This window comes from Diabrotica virgifera, chromosome 1 (genome assembly GCF_917563875.1).
Source record: "Diabrotica virgifera virgifera chromosome 1, PGI_DIABVI_V3a".
Lineage (NCBI taxonomy): Eukaryota > Metazoa > Arthropoda > Insecta > Coleoptera > Chrysomelidae > Diabrotica > Diabrotica virgifera.
Window position 1 is genome coordinate 228,277,442 of NC_065443.1, and position 22,625 is coordinate 228,300,066.

Genomic DNA, 22,625 nt, shown 5'->3' on the forward strand with positions numbered 1-22,625 from the left:
ATGGTTTTATATCTACAATTTAAATTTTTTTCGGATACAGGCTACAAATGTTGGGTTTATATTAAAAAAAAATTAATGTATAAATATGCATTAAACTTTCTTAATAATTATCCTAACAGGCGCGTTTATTGTTTTTTATTTGTCTGTCTGCGGTTTAAATATCGTATCAGCCAATACATTTCTATGTTTATTGAAATTTGTCAAAAAAATTTTTGGACCTTGATGGGAGGGGGGAATTTCCCCTACCCCTCCCCCGTTCATCCGCCAGTAAACAAATAAAGGCGTAGGCGGTCTCATTTAATGAAAATAAACACGTTGCGTAATATTCAAACTTTTCAAACTGTTTGAAGATGTTTGAATTCAAGTCAAACCTAAAGATATCGAAATCAAGTCAAGTCAAACTTTTTTATACAAAAAGTTTGATTTTCAAGTCAAGTCAAGTTTGTTGAGTAAAATCAAACTAGTTTGACTTGATGCATCTCTATTCGTCACACATTTTCGTTTCGACTATCGACAAATATTCTGCCTACCTGGTGTGGACATGTGAAGCTTTTTCGATTTGTCGGTCGGCAGTGTCGATAGACAAAGTCTATCGACAATGTCAACTCAATGAGGACGCCGCTTAAGGTCTTCCTCTACTTTATTATTCTACCTCCTACCTCGTTCTGGGTCTACCTCTTCTTTTGAGACGGATTCGTTTTCTTGTCATAATTAGTTTAGGCATCATATTCACTGCCATTTGCTCTAACATGCTCTAACCCAGTGGTCGGCAAAGTGCGGCTCCATGTGGCTCTTTAACTCCTTAGGTGCGGCTCTGGCACAAATATCCACGAAAAGCGCAATATTATTTTCATTAAAAAAAAACTTTAGCCTTTGTCAAAAATCCTCTTAATGCTACGATAACCGAGTTGAAATTGTCTCCTTTTGAAATTGGCATTACATAATAGCTTTGAAATACAATTTCTGGATTTAAAGGAGATATGGCAGCACTCTAAATTCGAACGTCTTTGTGTTGAATTAGAAATATTGGAGAAGAAAAAACTGTTCACAACACAAGTGGTCTGCTTTAAATCACCTGGAGAAGGAAGATATGATCATTTTTAACGCTTGAAATAGTATTCCTGATTCTTATGACGAGCTGAAAAACCTCATGTTTGCTGTTCTCTCCCTTTTCGGTTCTACATAATATATCAACATTTAAAAAAAAAAGAATGTGTGTACCTACTTTATAGCCTGTGTGTGAGGATGCGGCTTTATAGCCTGTATACACGACAACGATTTAACGTAGCGATGTGACTGTGCAGTTCGTTGGTGGTCCAAATCGACGCAGATTTTTGCAACGAACTGCAAAGTCACATCAATACGTTAACCCTTTCGCTCATGGTGTACAATATATTGTACCGGGTGTCCCAATAAGAATGGCTCTCGGCCATATCTCAGGAACCGTTTATAGTAGAGGTTTGAAATAAAAAATTTTATAACAAAAGTTGCCTCAGGAAAACCTGGAAATTATTTTCATAATTGTGGGACCACCGCTAGAGGGCGTAATTGAATATCAAAAATTAAAAAATCTAAATTTTACAAAATTTTCCTAATGAAGGGGCACTGGAAATCCGATCGTCGTATTCTTCATAAAATTCTACGCATATTTGATTTGACAAGTTTAGGTCTACCTTTGGAAATAAGAGGTGGGGGTGAGTGGGAACCTTGTTATGAAAAACTGGCTGTGAGTCCGGTTCTGCTTAATCAAATTTTGCAAACTTGGTCTTGTTGAAGGCAGATCTTTTTCGTCAATGTAAAAGTTATGATTTCGAACCAACTTACTGAGTAATATGCCAGCTAGAAGGCGTTATTTAATTTTTTTCAGAAATCTAGTGCTCCTTGGAAAATATTAAATACAAACATGCATTTTTAATACCATATTACAAAATTAGCAACAGAATAGCGAAAACCGCATGTTAATACCTTTTTTCTATCTCGAGATATCTTACAAAACGTGTACATTTAAAAACATAACTGTTACTGTCACCGGTAAACGAAATAATTCATTAAAAGTAGTGTGCTATGGAGACAACAAAGAAACATTTTCCAGCTGTCAACGTATATTAGGTCTTTTCAACGCTTCTCATTTGTTTCGAGCCTCGTTCATATCTCGTATATTAATATTATACACGGATTATACGGCATATGACAGAGGCTCGAAACAAATGAGAAGCGTTGAAAAGCCCTATTACAAAGAAATAAAAACAACTATTTAGTGATGACATAAACGTTCAAATTTTTGCCCATCATTTTCGTTGCAAACATTTACATTTTCAAGAGTAGATTGAACAGCAGTCTCAATTTCTGCTCTCGATATGCTTTGAATGGCGTTTAGTATTCTCTGGATAATGTATTCTAGAGTAGTGTATGATGGGCAACAATTTGAATATTTAGGTCGTCACTAAGTAGTTCTTTTTGTTCTGTGTTATATTTAATTTTAATAGTATTGTTTCTCTTTATATTGTTGTTTTAATTAATTATATTTTTATACGTTGACATCTGGAAAATGTTATTTTGTTTTTTTCCACAGCACACTACTTTTCATTAACTTAGTTTACCGGTGATAGTAACAGTTATGTATAAAATTTACACGTTTCTCGAGATATCTTGAGATAGACAAAAGGTATCGACATGCGGTTTTCGCTATTCTATTGCTAATTTAATATTTTCCAAAAAAAACTAGATTTCTGATAAAAATTAAATAACGCCTCCCAGCTGGCTTATTACTTATTAGGATGGTTCAAAATTATCACGCTTACATTGAAGAAAAAGATCTGTCTTCAACAAGACCCAGTTTTCAAAATTTGATGTAGCAGAACCGGACTTACAGCCATTTTTTCATAACAAGGTTCCCACTCACCCCCACCTCTTATTTGCAAAGATAGAGTTAAACTTGTTAAATCAAATATGCGCAGAATTTGATGAAGAATACAATAATCGGATTTCCAGTGCCCCTTCATTAGGAAAATTTTGTAAAATTTAGATTTTTTTATTTTTGATATTCAATTACGCCCTCTAGCGGTGGACCCACAATTATGAAAATAATTTCCAGGCTTTTCCTGAGGCAACTTTTGTTATAAATTTTTTTATTTCAAAGCTCTACTATAAACCGTTCCTGAGATATGGCCGAGAGCCATTCTTATTGGGACACCCGGTACATCACTTTACTGGTGTCAAAATAACGTGACCAGATGTTTATATCCGCTTTCTTCACAATGTAAATGGTAGTGTATATGTTACGGACAATGACGTAAATCCGGCCAATAACGTTATTGGCCGGCCAATATCGACAATGGCCGGTTGAATTGGTCATTATCGACAATGGCCGGATATTAACGTTATTGTCCATAGAAACTGGACATTGATGATAATTTTAAATTCTTGATAACATTTCTATCATTGCCCGGCCAATGTCGACAATTCCCGTTGTTAATCGGCCAATGTTGATATTTTGACTAAAAGATAGGTTATGTGTAGGTTTACTATTGTTTACTTCATGTACTATGTATATTGTGTATTGTTTTCGTGCTTAAATTATTCGTAAATTTATTTAATAAATGTTATTATGGATATCAACGATGTGCTCACTCGTTTTAATAATTATAATATAAAGTTAATAGTCAAGTCAAAACGTGATGACAATAAATAATTTTTAAACTGTGACGAATACAATAGCCGAATAAATGAAATTAAAGAAGCGAAAAATATTTTGAGAACACCGGGTGCTAAAAAAACAACAAAGCACTATAGAATGAAATCCAATGATCAAGCCAGCTCCCGCCAGCCATCTGCCTCTTGGAAGTTTAAACAATAAACATTAATTTAAGCGAAAAACCATTGTTTATTTCTGAAATAAATATTTTTTTCTGATTCATGACAGCAGTAAAATGTATTTTTAATTAAATAAATTACATACAATCTTTTTGTTGTTAAATAATTTAATTAAAAAAAAATTGTTTTGGACACCCTTTATAATTAATTATGTAAGTGTTTATGTTACTGAATAGAGAATTGAATAACCTTTCAAATGAGGTAGCACACAACCCCTATTGTCATATAAAAAAAATCATCGATTACGTCATCACACCCAGATGGATGACATCACTAGTTTGCCATATATGCCAAAATATCATAATTTAAAAATAAAAATCGACCTGTTTCGGGATTTTTCCTTAAAGTCACCGGTTTACGAAATAACGAATTTATTCCTTTCATTTGCACCATGCTGTACCTATATAAAAATATTATTATTTCCTTGTTTGTATTTATGAATATGTTACCCATATTATGATAAATAAAGACGTTTTATTTGTTTTTAATAACTATGTACTTATATTTCTGCAACTACTTTCAGAAACATCTTAGTATTTCATTTTAAACACTTATTGACCTTACACCGATTGGCTTCTGAGGCATCGATTTATCAACATTGGCCATTTGCTTCTGGCCACTGTCGTTATTGCCCGGTTATTGATGAAAAATCTAATTTTACGTTAAGTTTTTACAACACTGGCCAATATTTAAGGTTATTGTCGTTAATGGTCGGGCATTGTCGTTAATAACCAAGGAAAATGGACATTCACGACAATGGCCGACCATTAACGTCAATGTCCAATTTATATCATTGACCGTAACATATACATATTAATTTTAATTTTAAACGGTTGCTTCCATCTAGCGTTGATTTAGTTGTAAGTAAAAAAAATTAAATTCAAAGAAGTAAATTGTTGTGATGGTTACTTCAGTGCCTCGATGTAAGGTGGCGTTTAATAATTTACAGATTGGTTTTAAATATCAGATATATTTTTGCTGATGTTAAGAAACACTTGTATTTGCTACATTTACGGTCCAATTTCCGTTAAGTTTGTTAGTTTTTTATTTATTTGAGTAAACATTAGAGTACAGTATACTGTACAGTGTGAATAAACGGAAACGGAGGTCGACAGGTATGGTACAAAACCACATGTTATTTACAATTGAGGCGGGCTTATCAGATATTGACGGGCTTAGTGATGACGACAATGACGATTATGGTTGGGGAGATGGGGAGGAAGAAGATAGCAGTGATGATGATACTGAGTTGAAGGAAAGCAGTACAGACAACGGGGAAGTTATTCGTCGTCATATTGTCGTTGAAGTTTTGATAAAATCAGACAAAGTATACTCCAGAAAACGTCGGGGACGTCTTTTTGTTTAAAACAAAAGTGTTTTATGTTATATCATACAAATAAATAATTAGTTGCAGATATACGATTTTTAATTGTATTTTATTTTCCATAAGTTGCAAGAGCCACTACAATTTACTCACAATGTGCAATATATTGTACAGGTCGTATATACCGTTTGTTCACAATGTACAATATACTGTTAGACAAGACGAAAACGGCGGGTTCGTTGGAAAATATATTCTCATTAGATTTTTTTGCATAATCACATTCGTGAGACACCCCAGAATAAGGTTCAAGAAGTCGCCCACGCGAAAAGTGGTCCAAATTTTTTTTAACAATTTTTTTTAATAAAATTGCAAAAATAAACTTTTTTGGTCCGGACAATTTTTTTTTAAATCTTTTGGACCATTCTGGACAAAAAGGTCAAAAAGGTTGTAATTTTTCTTTGAAGTTGATAGTTTTCGAGTTATAAGCAATTTAAAATTTGAAAGACGCGAATATGGCCATTTTTAGGCGAAGACTTAATAACTCGGTTAAGAATTATTATTATGAAAGTCAGAAAATGACTAAATCAAAGTTTAAAGCCCCCCTACATGATCCTGAACAAATTTGTATCATTCATTTATTACTAAGCTGTTATTTTTAATTATTAACAATGAGCGGTAAGATAGTATTGACGCGGCTGTGAGTGCGAGCAAGATGCACCACTGACTGCCGGAATGGCATCTCTCTCGCACTCACCATTGACGGCAACCTAATACGTGCATGGCGCTATTATTATTACTTATAAATAACAGCTTAGTAATACAATAATGACAAAAATTTCTTCAGGATCTTGTAGGGGTGGCTTTAATATTTGATTTAGTCACTTTCTGACTTTCATAATAATAACTTTTAACCGAGTTATTAAACCTTGAAAATCGCCATTTTTCGTTTTTTTCAATTTTAAATTGCTTATAACTCAAAAATGATCAACTTTAGAGAAAAATTATGAGACCTTTTTTGTCCAGAATGGTCCAAAAAAACCTAAAAAAATTTGTCCGGGCCGAACATATTGATTTTTACAATGATTAAAAAAAATTGTTAAAAAAAAATTGGACCACTTTTCACGTGGGCGACTTCTTGAACCTTATTCTGGGATGTCTCACGAATGTGATTATGCAAAAAAATATCATGGGAATATTTTTTCCAACGAACCCGCCGTTTGCCCATTGTCTATGTAAAATTCACATCCCTTAAAAGGGATGACATGAAATTATTTTAAATACGCCAAACAGTTTAAAAAAATTAAAGGAATATGTTCTAGCTAATTTCAATTTTTTATCTTAAAAAACAAAAATGCATGAGCGAAAGGGTTAAATATAAGAAGGCACGAATTCAGGTTGTCACCAGAATCTTGGTTCCAGCAGTAGAAGTTTTATATTTTTGGATATAAAGCCGGCCACTCACGGTACTGCGGTGTTGTTCGACAAAATCGTCGATGATATCAATTTCTGCAGTACTGAAGCAAAAGACCAGACTGTCTGCGGTCAAATTGTACGATTTCGTTGGATGCACGGTCACACACGATCAGAATTTTTGCCAATTAATCGAATTCGACAAAGTTGAACGACGCCGGCTTAAGACTTCTCATTATATTAACATAATTATTTATAGGTAATTTATTTGTAGATATGTAATTTATTTAATACAAAATACATTTTTTCGCTGTCAGAAAACATATTTTACGCTCTTTTTTTTTTGCATTTCGCTTAAATTAATTTATTCAGTGAACACGTAAACTTCTTCTTTTTCTTCTTTTTGTATAGACATGACTTTGTCTGTTTTTTCAATGTGCCTCTAGTAAGTTGTCGTTCCATCCAATCGTTTTCGTGGTCTTCCCACTGATCGTCTTCCTATTGGGGAACCGTCTCTCGCTGTTCTGACTATCCTATTTGTTGTCATTCGGCTTATGTGGTCATTCCATTCTATTCTTCTGTTTCTTACCCAGTTATTAATGTTATACATTTTGCATCTACGTCGTATATCTGTACTTCTAGCTCTGTCCCATAGAGTCTTACTATCGATTTTTCGAAGGGTTTTCATCTCCGCTGTTTCGAGCAATCTTTTTGTCCTCTCTGTGTCGGGTCGCGTTTCTGCCGCGTATGTCATTATTGGTCTGATGACTGTTTTGTAAATTCTGCCTTTCATTTTTTTCCGATATTTTTATTTCTCCATATTGTGTCATTCAGGCAACCTGCGGCTCTGTTTGCTCTTTTCACTTGATCTTACACTTCTGTTTCGAGCCTTCCGTAGCTAGAGTGTGAGATGCCTAGGTATTTAAACTCCCTCACTTGTTCTATTATCTGACCTTCCAGCTCCAATTTACATCTTATTGGATCTGATGTTATAACCATGCATTTTGTCTTTTGTGAGGAAATTAACATGTTCAAATTTCTGGCGATTATGTTGAATTGGTGCAGCATACGTTGTAAATCATCTTCACTTTGAGAGATTAGTATTGCATCGTCCGCATAGCAGATTATTTTAAGTTGTTTCTCTCCCATTTGGTATCCTTTTTCTTACTTTTTTTATTATTTCGTCCATGATCAGGTTGAACAATAAAGGACTCAAGGAATCCCCCTGTCTTATCCCATTACCGGCTTCAATTGGGTCAGGTAATTCATCCTCCAATTTTACTTTTATTGTGTTGTTCTGGTAGATGTTTTCGATCGTTTTAATTATTCCTAGAGGTACCTCTCTCGAGTATAACAAATGGATAATGTCCTTTAATGTGACCCTGTCAAATGCTTTCTTAAGGTCCACGAAATATAAATATGCCGGTTTGTTGTATTCCAACGATTTCTCTTGAACTTGCCTCATTATAAATATAGCGTCAGTGCATGACCTTCCCGACCTAAAACCTTGTTGTTCTTCTGCTAATGTTATAATTTCATTCAATTTGTTTGTTATCACTTTGGTTGTTAATTTTAATGTTGTGTTTAATAAGTTAATTCCTCTGCAATTCTCCGGGTCCGATTTGTCTCCTTTTTTGAAGAGAGATATTAGGATGCTTGATCTCCATTCTTGTGGTATTCTGTTTTGTTCTATTATTTTTTGTATTAGTTTTAATAGTTGTTTAGTAGATCTTGTCCTCCGTACTTTAGGAGTTCGTTGGATATTCTGTCCTCTCCTGGAGATTTTCTATTTTTTAATTTTCTTAATGCTTCCTTTACCTCTCCCTCCTCGATGTTTATTTCTTCGTTTGTTGCAACTTCATGTGTTGGTGGTTCATTATCGTCGCCTTTAGCAAATAGAGCGGAAGTAGTCTGCCCATGTTTCCTTCTGAATGTGCTTTTATTAATTTGTTCATCTCCTTTCTCTGCCCTCTGATCATTCTCCATACTTCTTTTTGTGTTCCGTAGAAGTCGTGTTCCATCTGTTTTGAGAAACTCTGCCAGTGCTCCCTTTTTATTTACCTCATTAAAGTATTCGTTTCGTTTCTAATTCGTTTGTGGTGGTTGTATGCCTGTTGTGTTTGTTTCGTTCTGTATTGTAAAAAGGCTTTCTTCTTTTCTTCACATTTTATCTTAACTTCCTTTCTAAACTTATTATTTAAATATATTGACGATTTATGTAATTTTAGTAAATTGGATTGTTACTGGTTTGTTTTTTTGACTATTTATAAGCTTTGTCGATAAAATTGTAAAATTTTTCATGGCAATAAAGCATATTTCTATTCTATTCTATTCTAAACCACAGGGTTTTCTTCTTTAATATGTGAGCACGTAAACGTTGGTATAAATTCATTTTTTCATGAATGTGCGATTTTGGAAATAAATCCCGAAACGGGTCGATTTTAATTTTTTAATTATGATTTTTTGGCATTTATATCATACTAGTGACGTCATTCATTTGGGCGTAATGACGTAATCGATGATTTTTTTTAATGAAAATAGGGGTCATGTGATAGCTTATTTGAAAGGTGATTTAATTCTCTATTCAGTAATATAAACATTAACATAATTATTTATACAGGGTGTCCAAAAATATTTTTTGAATTGAATATTAACTGAAACGAAAAGAGAAGAGCGTATGTAATTTTACTACTGTCAGAAATCAGGAAAAAATGTTTATTTGAAGAATAAACATTGCTTTTCGCTTAAATTAAATGTTCAAACTGCCAAGAGATAGGTGGGTGGCAGCTTTAACATTGAATTTAGATAAGTGAAAAATATTTATTTGTCAAATAAATATTTTTTCCTGTTTTCTTCCAGCAGTAAAAAATATGCCAAAAAATCAAAATTCAAAAATAAAAATCGATCTGTTTCGGGATTTTTTCCAAATTTGCCCACTCACGAAAAAATTAATTTATTTCAACCTTTACATGCTCACTGTATAGTAATTTTTTTTCTAATATTAAAACACGTGAAAAGAAATTTATAACTAAATGTTTAGTACTGCTGTTCTTTCTACTAGTACAAAAAATCCCGTATTAGGCACATAAATAATCAGAACTAAAAAGAACTATAATAACAAAAAGTACAGTTTTTAAGAATAGAGTTTGCTTGGGTCAAATTTAAACCAGTTCCTTGCATTTTCTTCCAAGGGTTAGTTTATTGCGTGAAATAAATAAATAAAGACACCATTAACGGAAACACCAAGAATCGAAGTAATAATTATGGTTGGATAGGGAGGTAAAACCAGAACACAACAAGAAGTATGTAATTTATCTAATATAAAATATTCTAATAGCTTTATCACGTAATCCACAATAAAGACATAAGAAAAGTGAAAAGGGAATCTTGGAGGAGGTTTTGCCAGAGTATTTTCGGTGGTGGACGGCTGTAGCTCAGCGGAATGAATCATAAGCCAGAGCGCACGAGTGCGATTCTGGGCAACAACAATCCATTTTCATTTCTAAAAATCATACGAGCCGTTCAGCGTGCTTCGGAGGGTACGTTAAGCCGTCGGCCCCCCTGGGCTAGTGTACATCGACACTAGTTACTTGAAATAGGGTTAAATATGCAATTGGCTACGGAGCAATCCGAAAGGATATCCCAGCAAAAATGCCATACAATATTATTATTATTCCGGCAGCAAGGATCCGGTACAAGAACCAGGCGTACTTAAAAGATGTGATGGCACCTTTGCAGAGTCTAAACAGGAAACGCTAGAGCTCTTACTACAGAACCACTTCCCAGGATCGACAATTATTGATAAACAGACTCAGGCTGAAAACATAGAACTATCTAAACGTCCCAAGAAAGAAGACTGGGAATTGTCTGCAATACACATCAAACAGGAGGATGTTCTGCCCTACTACAAAAAAATTGGACATCCTATTGCCAATACTAACAAAAATCTTTAGAGCTAGCATAGCACTAGGGGATATACCAAAGACTTGGACAACTTTAAGGGTGGTGTACATACAGAAAATCTGAAAATAGGACAAGACAACGCCCTACCTAAATTCTACAGGCCCATCAGTCGTACATAATTTGTGTTGAAGACAATAAAAACATTCTTGATAGACATATTAGAAGGGAATATGGAGGGATCATCCTCTAGATGGCAACCAGCATGCAAATCAAGAAGGAAAATCAACAGAAACAGCACTGGACGAAGTAGTTCAGAAAATCAGTTACTCCATTAATTAAGAACATTTTTTCGGATTCTAAATGGGGGCCAGTTGAGTTCACTCCCAAAATATGAATATTACCTGACTCCGTAAAAGGTAATGTTTGAATTCACTCCCAGGCGATTTTAAGTCGTCATTAGTATAAGTAATTACTATATCTTAAAATCTGGACACTGTTGACAAATCATTCTGTAGCGTGCAAAACCCGCTACTTTGTAGAATTTATTTTAATAAAACCCACTCTGCATTTAGAGGTTCTCCCAGGTAGCTGTTGATTTTCATTTTTAGCAAATATTTATTAGTCGGTCCATGTATATTCTTTTTGTGCACCCTATATGTACATTTTCAATTTTATAATGAAGTTAGTGATGCCTGATTTAAATGTCGAATAGTATTTATTGAGAACATATTATTGTCATTTTCATTTTAAAACATTTATTTCCAGTAGTCGTTATTTCTAGATATTTTATTCCGAAGCAAAATTATTTATCAAGCCATTAATTTTTTGTAATTTTAAAACGTCCAACTTTGCCAATTTCAATAAGAGTGTCTCTTTCGTTATCAGCTGATACTGACCTTCAGTTAATTTCTTTTACTTTCATAAATACCAGGCTGGTTTCTTTCTGGTTCATTTTTTATAATCTCCGCCAAGTAGGTAGCACCGAGTAACTACAGACCTAATTGGCACCCAGGAGAAGAGCGTGGCCCTAGCCTTAACTCGTCTGTTTTGGCCCAGAGAATAGAATGTTCCCCAGAAAGTAACCACATCGTGAATAGTAGAGTACCAGTTCCTCAAGACAGTCACCCATGGGTTCGACGAACAGTCAAATAGCTCCGGAGGCAACCACCATACATCAAACTTCCACCTGACGCCTCCCGAAGAAGATCTGGAGCTGTGGATAACCTAGGACAGCACCGGAAGAAGCCTTCACACCACAAGCTAAGTTTTTAATAGAATCTTGTACTTGTCTGTTAGCAAAAATAATTTTTTTTATATAAAGTAACTTCACAATGACTAGAATGTAGATCCTGAATTATAACCAAAGAAATGAGAAAATAAAGCATTTATACCGAAAGTCGTTCCTTTTTACTGATAGTGCACCGTATGCTTGGGGAGTGCAGAGGAGTATAATACAAGGACCCACATAAAGTCTCATGCTCGCCGTGTTGGTGTTGGTGATGTTATGTCGAATTTGTTTCTTGGTCCAATGTTGGCATTTGGAGATGAGTTCGATATATGACTGTCAATATGAACACGACAATTCGTTTAAAAGTATATTTCTTATTGGAATTTCTTGCAGATCTAAATCTAATTGGGATGATTTTTAAAAATGCAACTTTGTGATAATTCAAGAAAACAAAGTTTCATTGTTATGTTCTTGTTAATATTTTGTCACTAAGTTTCATTGAATACATACATTAGTTAGAGTAAAGATGAAATTGCTATAACTTCATTTATAAATCAATTGATGTATGATGAATTAATAGAAGAATTCGGAACTCGAATTCATACAACCCTGCAACATTTGAATTTTATTATGAACTTTTTCGACAATAGGGTCATACGTTTATGCAGTGATGAGCACGCTAATAACCGGCAAAATGACACAAAAGATGGAAAACATACCTATTAAGTTGTGAGATAAAGAGAAATGAAACTAGTGGAGGGTGGGAGATTTAGCGATAAAAACCTATACACTTGCATTATATTTATTGTTTCCCACCTTTAGACGTATCACAGGAGTATGCCAACTAAAACTGTCACTGTCACAGTGGCAGTTGTCAAACTCGTCCGATACGTCTAAAGGTATAGTGCAGTTTCATTTCTTTTTATCTCACAACTTAATGTGTTTTCCATCTTTTGTGTTATTCTGCCGGTTATTAGCGAGCTCATCACTGTATGGTATACGCCTATTATATTTCCCCCTCGATCCTGTGATTTGACTCCCTGCAATTTCTCAAATGGCCCGATGGTTGTTTTATCATTTGTAGGCAAGTCATATGTATATAGTATGTACAATAATGGCCCTAGGATGCTCCCTTGTGGTACGCCAGAGTGAATAGGTTTGTATTCCGAGATTTCTTCATTAACTTTTACTTTAACTTGCCGTTCGTGTAGGTAAGCTTTCAGTAGGTTGTAGTAACTTGCTGGGAGAATTCTTTTTATTTTGCATAACAAGCCTGGATGCCAGACTTTGTCAAAAGCCTGACTGATGTCTATAAAGGCTGCTGTGCAGTACTGCTGGTTTTTAAGTGACTGGTTGATGCCGTTGACTATGCGATGGCATTGTTGTATTGTTGAATGGCTTTGTCGAAATCCGAACTGATGATCTGGGATCCAATTTTGTGGATTTATTTCTGCATTTATTCTGTTTAGGATAAGTCTTTCAAGCAACTTGGAGATTGTTGGTAATAAGCTGATAGGCCTATATGATCAGACATCTAGAGGGTTTTTGCTAGGCTTTGGTATCATAATTATTTGTCCAATTTTGAGTGCTTTGGACCAGTAGTCACATCTGAGTATTGCATTGAATATGTGCAGTAGTTTAACTATGCCCTTTTTGGGTATTTCTTTTAACATTTTTGCGGTTATCAGATCTTCACCTAGTGCCTTCTTTGGGTTTAGGGTGGCAATTACGTCTCTAATTTCTTTTGGAGTAAATGGTTTTATTCGGTCCTGTATCTGTAGTGGTTCTTCTAATATTTGGTTCGCTTCTGGTAATTGGTCGTCATTTAGTGGAGTAAAAACTTTTGCTAAATACTCGGAAAAGAGGTCAGCCTTTTCTTTATCACTTTTTGCCCATGGTCCTGGTGGTGTTGAATTTTTACGTATTGGAGGTAATGCTGTTATTGGCCTTCTCTTACTTTTTATGGGCTTCCATATAGAGTTGTCTTGTCTTGATAGATTGGTGATGTAATTCGTGAATGACTCATTTTTGACTTCTTGCAGCTTTGATTTTAATTTGTTGTGTGTGTGTTTCTGGTGTGTGTGTTAGTTTCCATGCAGATCTGGCCTTTCTTTTTTCAGCTACCAGTTTTTTTTTATTTCTAAAGGTATATTACTTATGTTTCTGTTAGGACTACTTTGTGGGGTAGCTGATTTAGCTGCATACTGTAGTATGTTTATAAATTTGTTATAGTCATCTTCTATTTCTTCCGGTTTTTTTCAGCCTCGTTGTTATTTCGATAGTATCGTGAATTATTTGTCGGTAAGTGTCCCAGTTTGTTTTATTGTTGTGCAGGTGGAGTTTTGGTTTTTTAGTGATAACTGTTGTACTTACCGTTACTATTATTGGGCTATGGTCAGTAGTTAGGTCATAGCTTGGTGTTATATCTGTATAAGTTATACCGATACCGTTTGTTATGAAGAAGTCCAATAAATCTGGTTTTTTGTTGGGATCGGTCGGCCAGTATGTTGGTGTTCCCGTTGAGATAAATGAGTAATTCTTATTTTGTATAACATGCGCCAGTTATCTACCTTTTGTTGTAATATACCCCCACAAGGTATGCTTGTTGTTGTAATCTCCCCCAGTAATGAATTTTGGTCCTAGGGTTTGGAAAAATTCTTCATAGTGTTCTCGTTTTAGATTATGGCGAGGAGGGCAGTACACAGCTGTTACGTTGACATTATATGGAAGTGCTTCAACGCTTACTGTCGTTGCTTGGATGTGTTCTTCTTCGTACTTCAGTAGTTCATGATGTTTAATATTTTCTTTGATGAGTATTGTTGTACCTCCGTGGGCTGTGCCGTCAGGATGCTTAGTATGATATAGTTTATATTTAGGTATGTTAAAATAAGTTCTGTTTGTAAAGTGCGTTTCACTAATTAAAAATATGTCAATTTTATTTATGTCTAGAAATATTTTCACTTCTTCTGTATGGCTTGGAAGGCCGTTGGCATTCCATTGGGCTATTCGAAGAAACTTAGCCATTTATTTCATTTTGTGGATAAGCATGGTAAGCATGTTGAGGACCATACTATTTTGTTGGATTAGTTGGTTAAATAGATTATTGAATTCTTCCAAAAACTTGTTTAACACAGTGGCTGTATCTTCTGTTTGGTTGTGTTTAGTTACTTCAGCGTAACTCAAGCCCTGGGGCAGTGGATTGGATCGTTGTTGTGTGTTTCTTGTGTATATATCATTTGTGTAGATTGCTGATGGGTTTTGATGCCCTCCATTGTTTTTGTTGCTTCCTTTGGTAAGTTTAAACCCTTATAGTTGGCTGGGTGGCCTCCATTGCATAACGCACATATGGCTGACGTCTCCTTGGACTTTTTGCACGTGGTGGTATTGTGTAAGCCTCCGCATTTTACACAGACGAATGGTTTATTACAATATGATTTGGATGTCCATATTGTTGGCATCTCGTGCACTGTATTATACTGTTTTTTGAGTTCGTGGAGGTTCTACGAGTACTACTCTGTTCTGTAGGCCTGTTATATTATAGACATCTTTATTGTTTTGCGCGGGTTCTAAATCTACAAAGAAGAGATTAAGTGGTTCTTTGGTTTTTTGTTGTTTTACATTGACTATGTTTCTCACTTTGTGCTCTAACTGAGATAGTTCACTTTTTATGTCATCGGTATTGGTTGAGTGATGTAAGTATCTGATCACGATTCTGTATCCTCGTTCTTCTTTTAGTTGGTACGTGTGATGGTATATATTTTTTTCCCTGAACTCCTTAACCAATTTTTGGTTTTAAACTTTTTGTCTGGTATTCTTCTTTTTTCGCTATTTCCTCTAATTACTTTGCCATCTCGTTGAAATCCTGTACCCCGTGTACAAATATTGGTGGAGGTTTTGGTATTTTGTTGGTTTTTGCGTTTCCAGTATTTTCTTCTGTTTCTTTCGACAGCGGTTGTAATCGGTTACCTGTTTCAATTTCGCTTGGATTTTGTTTGTTGTTATGTATTTTCTTCCTTTTATTGCTTCCCATGACTTGCCATGCGTTTTTACTGTTTGTCTGATTTTCTTCTTCATCTTCGCTGGTTGATGTCATATACAGTCGGAAAAATGAAAGAATACCCATGAACGAACATATAAAACACGCTGTATTTTCCTGTAACCGTGTCACAAAGAAAATTGCCCAGCGCAAGTACATGTAATAATAATTATTACATGTACTTGCGCTGGCCAATTTTTTGTGTGACACGGTGACAGGAAAATACAGCGTGTTTTATATGTTCGTTCATGGGTATTCTTTCATTTTTCCTACTGTAGTGAGTTTCTCTGTCTTCGATATTTGCACTATTTTTACTTGATGTCGGTATTTGCTGCTGAACTGGTTGAGAGTAATAGTTTGTATTTACTGTCTGTATAGGAGTTGTATGATACTGTTGTTGCATAGTTGGCATATTCATGTTCATTGAATTTTCTGGTTGGTTCATCATTGTTGGCTGCCACTGTAGTTGGTTATTGGTTGCTTGTGTCATTTGTTGATTTATTGGATCACTCTGTATGTTTTGTTGTTGATAAACTGGTTGTCCATTTATGAAGCCAATAAGATTCCCCGAAGGGAACATAGGTATTATTTTATTTTTCTCACTTATTGCTAATGGGTTTTTTTTATTGTTGTTGATAAGATAATTATAATTCTTAATGACCGGTTTCTCGGAGCGCTTTAACGATGTTTACACCTCGATGGCCAAGCGACGACTATAAATTAAAAGTCATACTAAATTATCTCTTTTATTTTCACCCCTGCAACTTATTAAATAAATATTATAGAAGTTTTCAGGGACTTTCGGCCCTCGGTAATAACGTGATCCTTAATTCTGCGTTAAATTTTTCAAAAATACTTATTAGTTTTCTCAGCATTCGAAAAAAATGAATACATTTAAAACACATTGAACATTTAACAGGCGACATTTTGCGCCTATGCCGTTAAAAGTTTTGGCTGATTTTTTTATGTTTAACAATATTAATCAAAATTAATTTATTAAACCAATGATACAAATTCAGATTAAAACAAGACTATACTAAAATCATAATAAAGATGCACTATTAGAAATAAACAAACCAAGACACGTTGAATATTACGAGGAGCACTTCCGAATCATGATTTACAATGTAAAAACTTTGTAAATAATGATTTGGGATTTATGCAATGTAAATGTATATTATACTTTGTAAATCATGATTTAGGAGTGCCCCTTGTAATATTCAACGTGTCTTGGTTTGTTTATTTCTAGTGCATCTTGATTGTGATTTTATTTTAGGTACGTAATTTTTTGCTCGGCTAGCTTTGATGAAAATAATTATGGATCGGTCGTTATCTATTAGTTAAGCAAATTAAGAATGTAAAAAATACGAAGTACATACAAAATAATTTTTGTCTAGAAATATTATTTAGAAAAAGGACGAACTATTTATAATAGCAAAAGTTCACAGATAATTGTATTTAATCAAGTAAAAAAGATCTGAGATGAAAGATCATAATATAACGTTTCCAACATAAATGTCAAGGTTGTAGCATAATATTTCTCATTAAAAGAAGTTTGCGTCTGCGCCAAACTTATTGGATTGAACGAAAATCTCCAAAAGAGATTAAAAGTATTAATAAAATCATCAGTATTCCTTTACAACAAGATTCATACAGATGCTACATAAAGACAGAAATAAAAAGATTTCATGAACTCAGTTAACAATTTGCCTTAAAAATGAAATAGTTTCTGTCCTTGCGGGATCGGTACTCACCGGAGGGACCGCAGACGTTCGGATACAATTAGCGTCTCTTTGCAAAGACAATGACGTCGACTTTGCAAAGGAACAAGACACTTACTCAACACACACACTACACATTACACCTGACTTAGTGGTAAGTTATACAATTACGTGGCTAAAGGTTCTAGTTCTAAACCAAGGCCAGAATCAGAGAAAAAAAAACAAATTGCCTAATAAAAAATTTAAAATAATTAATCAAGAACTTACTTTTATATCTGAAAAAAATCTCCACGGATCAGAAGGTGGTGAGGCGTTCAACGGTTGGTGGGTGACGTCCACGCTGGTAGACCTCTTCCCGATTTTGTTGAAATATTTTAGAGGACTGCTCTCGGGTTCGCCTGGAATCATAACGGAACTTGATTTAATTATCACTATTTTGCATTAACCAGTCATAAAAATAGATATCGGTGCACTTACACATGTATATTTGCAATGCAAATTACAATTATTGCGGTGTTGATAGGCAGTAAACAGGTCCGGAATAAGTGCAATTCAACCGCGGTAGAGTTATAGTTTTATGTATATGCAAAACTACAATTATAAGTTACAAATAAAATGCTAATTCCAAAGAAAGTCAATGTATGCATTTTATAAAACACCTCCCAGTTTAAACCAAAAATACTGTAGAGTAAGAAGTTTAAATACATGGTCCGTGGTCCGCATGCATGAGAATAGAATCCCCAGAAAATTGCTGAATGCAAGAATGCAGGGAAGAAGACCTGTTGGAAGACCTAAAAAGAGATGGGAAGACGAAGTCGATGAGGATGCCAGGAACTTCCTGGGAACGCGTTCATGGAAAAGAACAGCGGTAAATCGAAATGATTGGAGAAGCTTATTGAAGGAGGTCAAGGCTCGATTTGGGCTGTAGTGCCATTGGATGGGATGGAAGAAGTTTAAATGCGATTGAATGAATTTCCACCAGCAGTTCCATCTTTTCTCTATGGCCATTTGCTCGTATGCATTGACAATCGTTGCCAGTTTGTCGTACCAATGATCCTGGGATCCTCATCCACACCATCTAACTTTTGGTCTACCTTTGTGCTTACTTCCCACGAATCGAGGACCCTGGAAACGGTGAAGCATTTCCACAGAAGAAGCAACAACATCCCGGCTACCAAACCGATTACATACAGTTTAGAATTTCGACCAGTTCCAGTGTAAAGCCACTTGATCTAAAAGGTACAAAGTTCTCCACCAGTTCTCTACCCGTTCCAGTGTAAATCCATTTGATCTGAGACGCTGCAACGTTTTCGACCCGTTCCGGTGTAAAGCCACGTTCTCACGGAAATACTTGAGGTTAGTCGAATTATATTAATTTTGTATTTGTTTTAATTTTTTTATTTACTTTGTTTCGCTATTTTCAAACGTTTAAGATATCATATCTAGTATTTGCATTTTTTTATTTGTTTCATTTATTTTTTGTTAATAAAATGGCAACTAACAACGCAACAGCAACTACGCCAATAATTTCCGCCAGCACTTCTAATAATTATATTACGAGGAAACAGTAGCGATCAACAGGTAGCGAAAACGCGTTCCAAGATTGCGGCTGTAATTTTGAATATTTTTCGAGATATTTGGCACACGTATTCGTAATATAATAAAGAATGGCGGTTCAGAGCCCAATTTGAAAAATATATTAATATGTGGAAATTACTCTGTAATTAAATACAATATTAAAAAAAAACGAGCCTGTACCGCCATCAAGAAGAACAAAAAAATACACTTTCTTCAAATAAACTTTTTTATCCGATGCCTTGATTTTGTGTCATTTTGGAACTCTATCTATCTATCAGCGAGGTTCCTACAGCCTCTGCCGCTTCTCGCATTTCGACCGCCATCGTTTTCTGTCCATCCATTCGTCTTCTTTGATGGCTCTATCTTTCATGATGTGCCGTACATTTTCTTCCCAGGCAACTGAAGGTCTTCCCCTTCTTCTTCTTTGGTGTGGTATGTAATTTAAAGCTTTCTTTGGCCATCTATCTTCATTCATTCGTTTCACGTGACCATACCACACTAGTTGTCTAGTTTCAATTTTATCTACACTGGAATATACAGTATGTGTCCTCCTTCTAATATGTGTCCTCCTTCCTGATGTGATCTTTTTTTAGATATACCACACGCTCTCCTTAGATAATCCATTTCTACTACTTCTATTCCTTTCCTATCTTTTTTTGTCATCTGCCAAACTTCTGCCCCATAAGTCATAATAGGCTCTACCAAGGTACGATAGATTGTCAATTTCGTTTCTTGCCTTATATCTTTAGACCACAGTAGAGAGCTCAGAATGTTTACCGCTTTTTTGTCCTGCTGCGTTCTCTTTTCGATGTCTCTTTTGGTAGTGCCTTCTTTAGATATTATAGATCCGAGATATTTATATTCATTACATCTTTTCGTGGTTCTAATTTCTAACTCTGGATCTTCTTCATCATCCCCTTTTTTAAGATACTCTGTCTTTGACATATTCATATCGAGGCCCCATTTTTCATATTCTTTCTTTAGTTTTCTAAACATGTAGTCCATGTCTTCCTCATCATTCGCTACGACTACCTGATCATCTGCAAAAAACAAAGTTGTTAGACATTTACCACTGCCTATGTCTATTCCCATTCCCGATACTTGTTTCCTCCACTGCTCTAGAGATGATTGAATACATATTTTAAATAAAGTCGGAGACAGACAACATCCTTGTTTAAGCCCCTTTGATATAGGGAATGATTCAGATATAAAGTTTCCTTCTTTAACGACACGTGTTGCATTTTGCACACGTGGGACATGAAATTACGATTGGCAGGGATAACCAGACTCATGAGCTGAAGAGAAGAATCGGTCTTGGGTGGGCAGCATTTGGAAAACTGAGAGAAACTTTTAAAAGTGAGTTACCCACATGTCTAAAGAGAAAGGTATTCGATCAGTGCGTCCTCCCAGTCTTGACGTACGGATCAGAAACACTTACCTTAACTAAAGCCTCGGCTACCAAACTAAGAGTCACGCAGAGAAGAATGGAGCGGTCAATGTTAGGAATAACTCTGCGAGACAAAATCAGAAACGAAGAAATCAGGAGAAGAACAAAGGTGACTGACGTCATCGAGAGGATAGCCAGGTTGAAGTGGAGATGGGCAGGACACGTAGCCAGAATGACAGATGGGCGATGGACGAAGAGGTTATTGGAATGGAGGCCAAGAGAAGACAAGAGAAGCGTCGGTCGACCGCCTACAAGATGGACTGACGACTTAAGAAAGGTAAATAAAAACTGGATGAGGGCGGCGCAGGATAGATGGGGTTGGAAACGAGGGGAGGAGGCCTATGTTCAGCAGTGGACTTTTGAGGCTGGATGATGATGATGTTGCATTTTTGTATATATTTGCGATAGCATCCACATACTCTCTACTGAGACCTACCTTCGTCAATGTTTGAAACAGTTTTTTCAAAGGTACCGTATCGTATGCCTTCTCCAAATCTACAAACAATAGGTGGGTAGATAGATTCCTTGCCTTCCGTTTTTCTATTACCTGCTGCAGAACGAATATATTATCAGTTCACGATCTTCCTGCACGAAATCCACTTTGTTCTTCCAATTTTGGAACTACTAATGAAATAAAAAATTTTAGTAGTTCCAAAATGACACAAAATCTTTTGATGGGAATTTGATGAAATTTCGTATAATAATCAGTTAGAAAATATAAGGGAAAAACAATGCGATCAAAGGAAAAAGCAAAAGAACCGTTTTGATAACTTAAAAACGAGCAACTTGGAAGTAAAGTATAAAGTTGGAGATAAGATTCTCTTAAAAAGACCAAGAAATCCAAATACACCAAAATCGGTATTAAATACAGGACCATATGTTGTTCTTGAAGTCAATGAAACCAATAAAACTCTAAAAATTAAGTTAGATAACGAGGTTGTTCGAAAATTTCATTTCAATAATGTAAAACCATTTTATGATGCGACTAACTAAACGAAGTTGAAGTGTAACACGGCAAGTAGTAGATATGAGGTTTCATTATCCATATTATAAAGGGATTTTAATCAATAACTGCAACATATATATTCGATTACCTGATGGTACACTTCATCTACGGCCTTCTCATAACAACAAAAATAGAATGAGTTATTGCCGGTTGGTTTCTTTGTTTCATGTGGCCCTACCTGCCCTGTGCGGAGCATGTCCAGAGAGGCTCTACACTACAAGCCAAAATTTCGAAGCTGCAAAAGAAGCCCTTCTTGGACACCCCAGCTTCGGTCTTCAGGAGGGAGGTGTTATGGCGAGCACGCCACTGTGTGCGTTTTTATTCCAATATCTAGTAGCAAGCTAGTTCGATTTTGATATAAGTGACGAAATCTTAGTACTTATAATTATTTCTATTTAGAAATATATAGCGATAATAATATCCGATCCCTCGCTAATATACATATTTTTCTTAGTAATAGTTGAATTTTTTATGTTAGCGTCAGTGAGTTTTTAAGGAGCAGACAGACAACTACTGTAAGTTACTTATATTACCTTTAAAAAGCTGAAAAGATGAGAGTTGCTAGTTGCTGGATTTTTGACAAATTAACGAAGTCGTGTGCTTAGCTTACCACTGCACAATTTACAACTGAATCATCTTTACACTAAATCATCATAGAAATTCTAATCAACTAAAACTATGTAACCGGACGCACTCGATGGTATGAAAACTCATAGGGGTCAATCCAAGCCAAGTGGTCCAAAGGTGGTTGCTTGACTATTTTTAATATTTTTTATTCTTCTACCTTTTAAACTTCAGTCTATAGAGAGTACAAAATTGCATTCAATTTATTTTTAAAAAATTTAGTTTGCCGATGAGGGCCATTATTGTTAAAGCGTGTCGATCATTTTCACGGAAAACATGGCTTCGCTCTTTAGCCAATATTTTTTCTGAGGTTTGTCCTAGAACAATAAATCAAAAACCAAACTTTTTAGAAAAGTATGCTCTAAAAAACAGCCTATAGCATGATTTAATTTCAAACTTATTTAATTTCAAACTTAAGGCCTTAAATGAACCTCAAAGTTTGAAGAGCTAAACTGATAATTCCATTTTCAGCATA

General features: G+C 35.2%; 2 protein-coding genes across 7 annotated transcripts in view; one reads left to right on the forward strand and one right to left on the reverse strand.

Annotated features, from left to right (window-relative positions):
* LOC126879052 (testis-expressed protein 2) overlaps nucleotides 1-22,625 on the reverse strand; it is a 201,675-nt gene that overhangs the window by 118,161 nt on the left and 60,889 nt on the right. For all 6 annotated transcript variants that reach the window (XM_050641946.1, XM_050641940.1, XM_050641938.1 and 3 more), the window contains one exon: nucleotides 17,763-17,893. Coding sequence is in view for 5 of the 6 variants with exons in the window: in XM_050641940.1 (XP_050497897.1) it covers nucleotides 17,763-17,893 (131 nt within the window). In the remaining variant the exon portion in view is untranslated. The remainder of the gene's footprint in view (nucleotides 1-17,762; nucleotides 17,894-22,625) is intronic.
* LOC126879056 (uncharacterized) overlaps nucleotides 1-22,625 on the forward strand; it is a 148,371-nt gene that overhangs the window by 4,537 nt on the left and 121,209 nt on the right. The gene's annotated exons all lie outside the window — the stretch shown is intronic.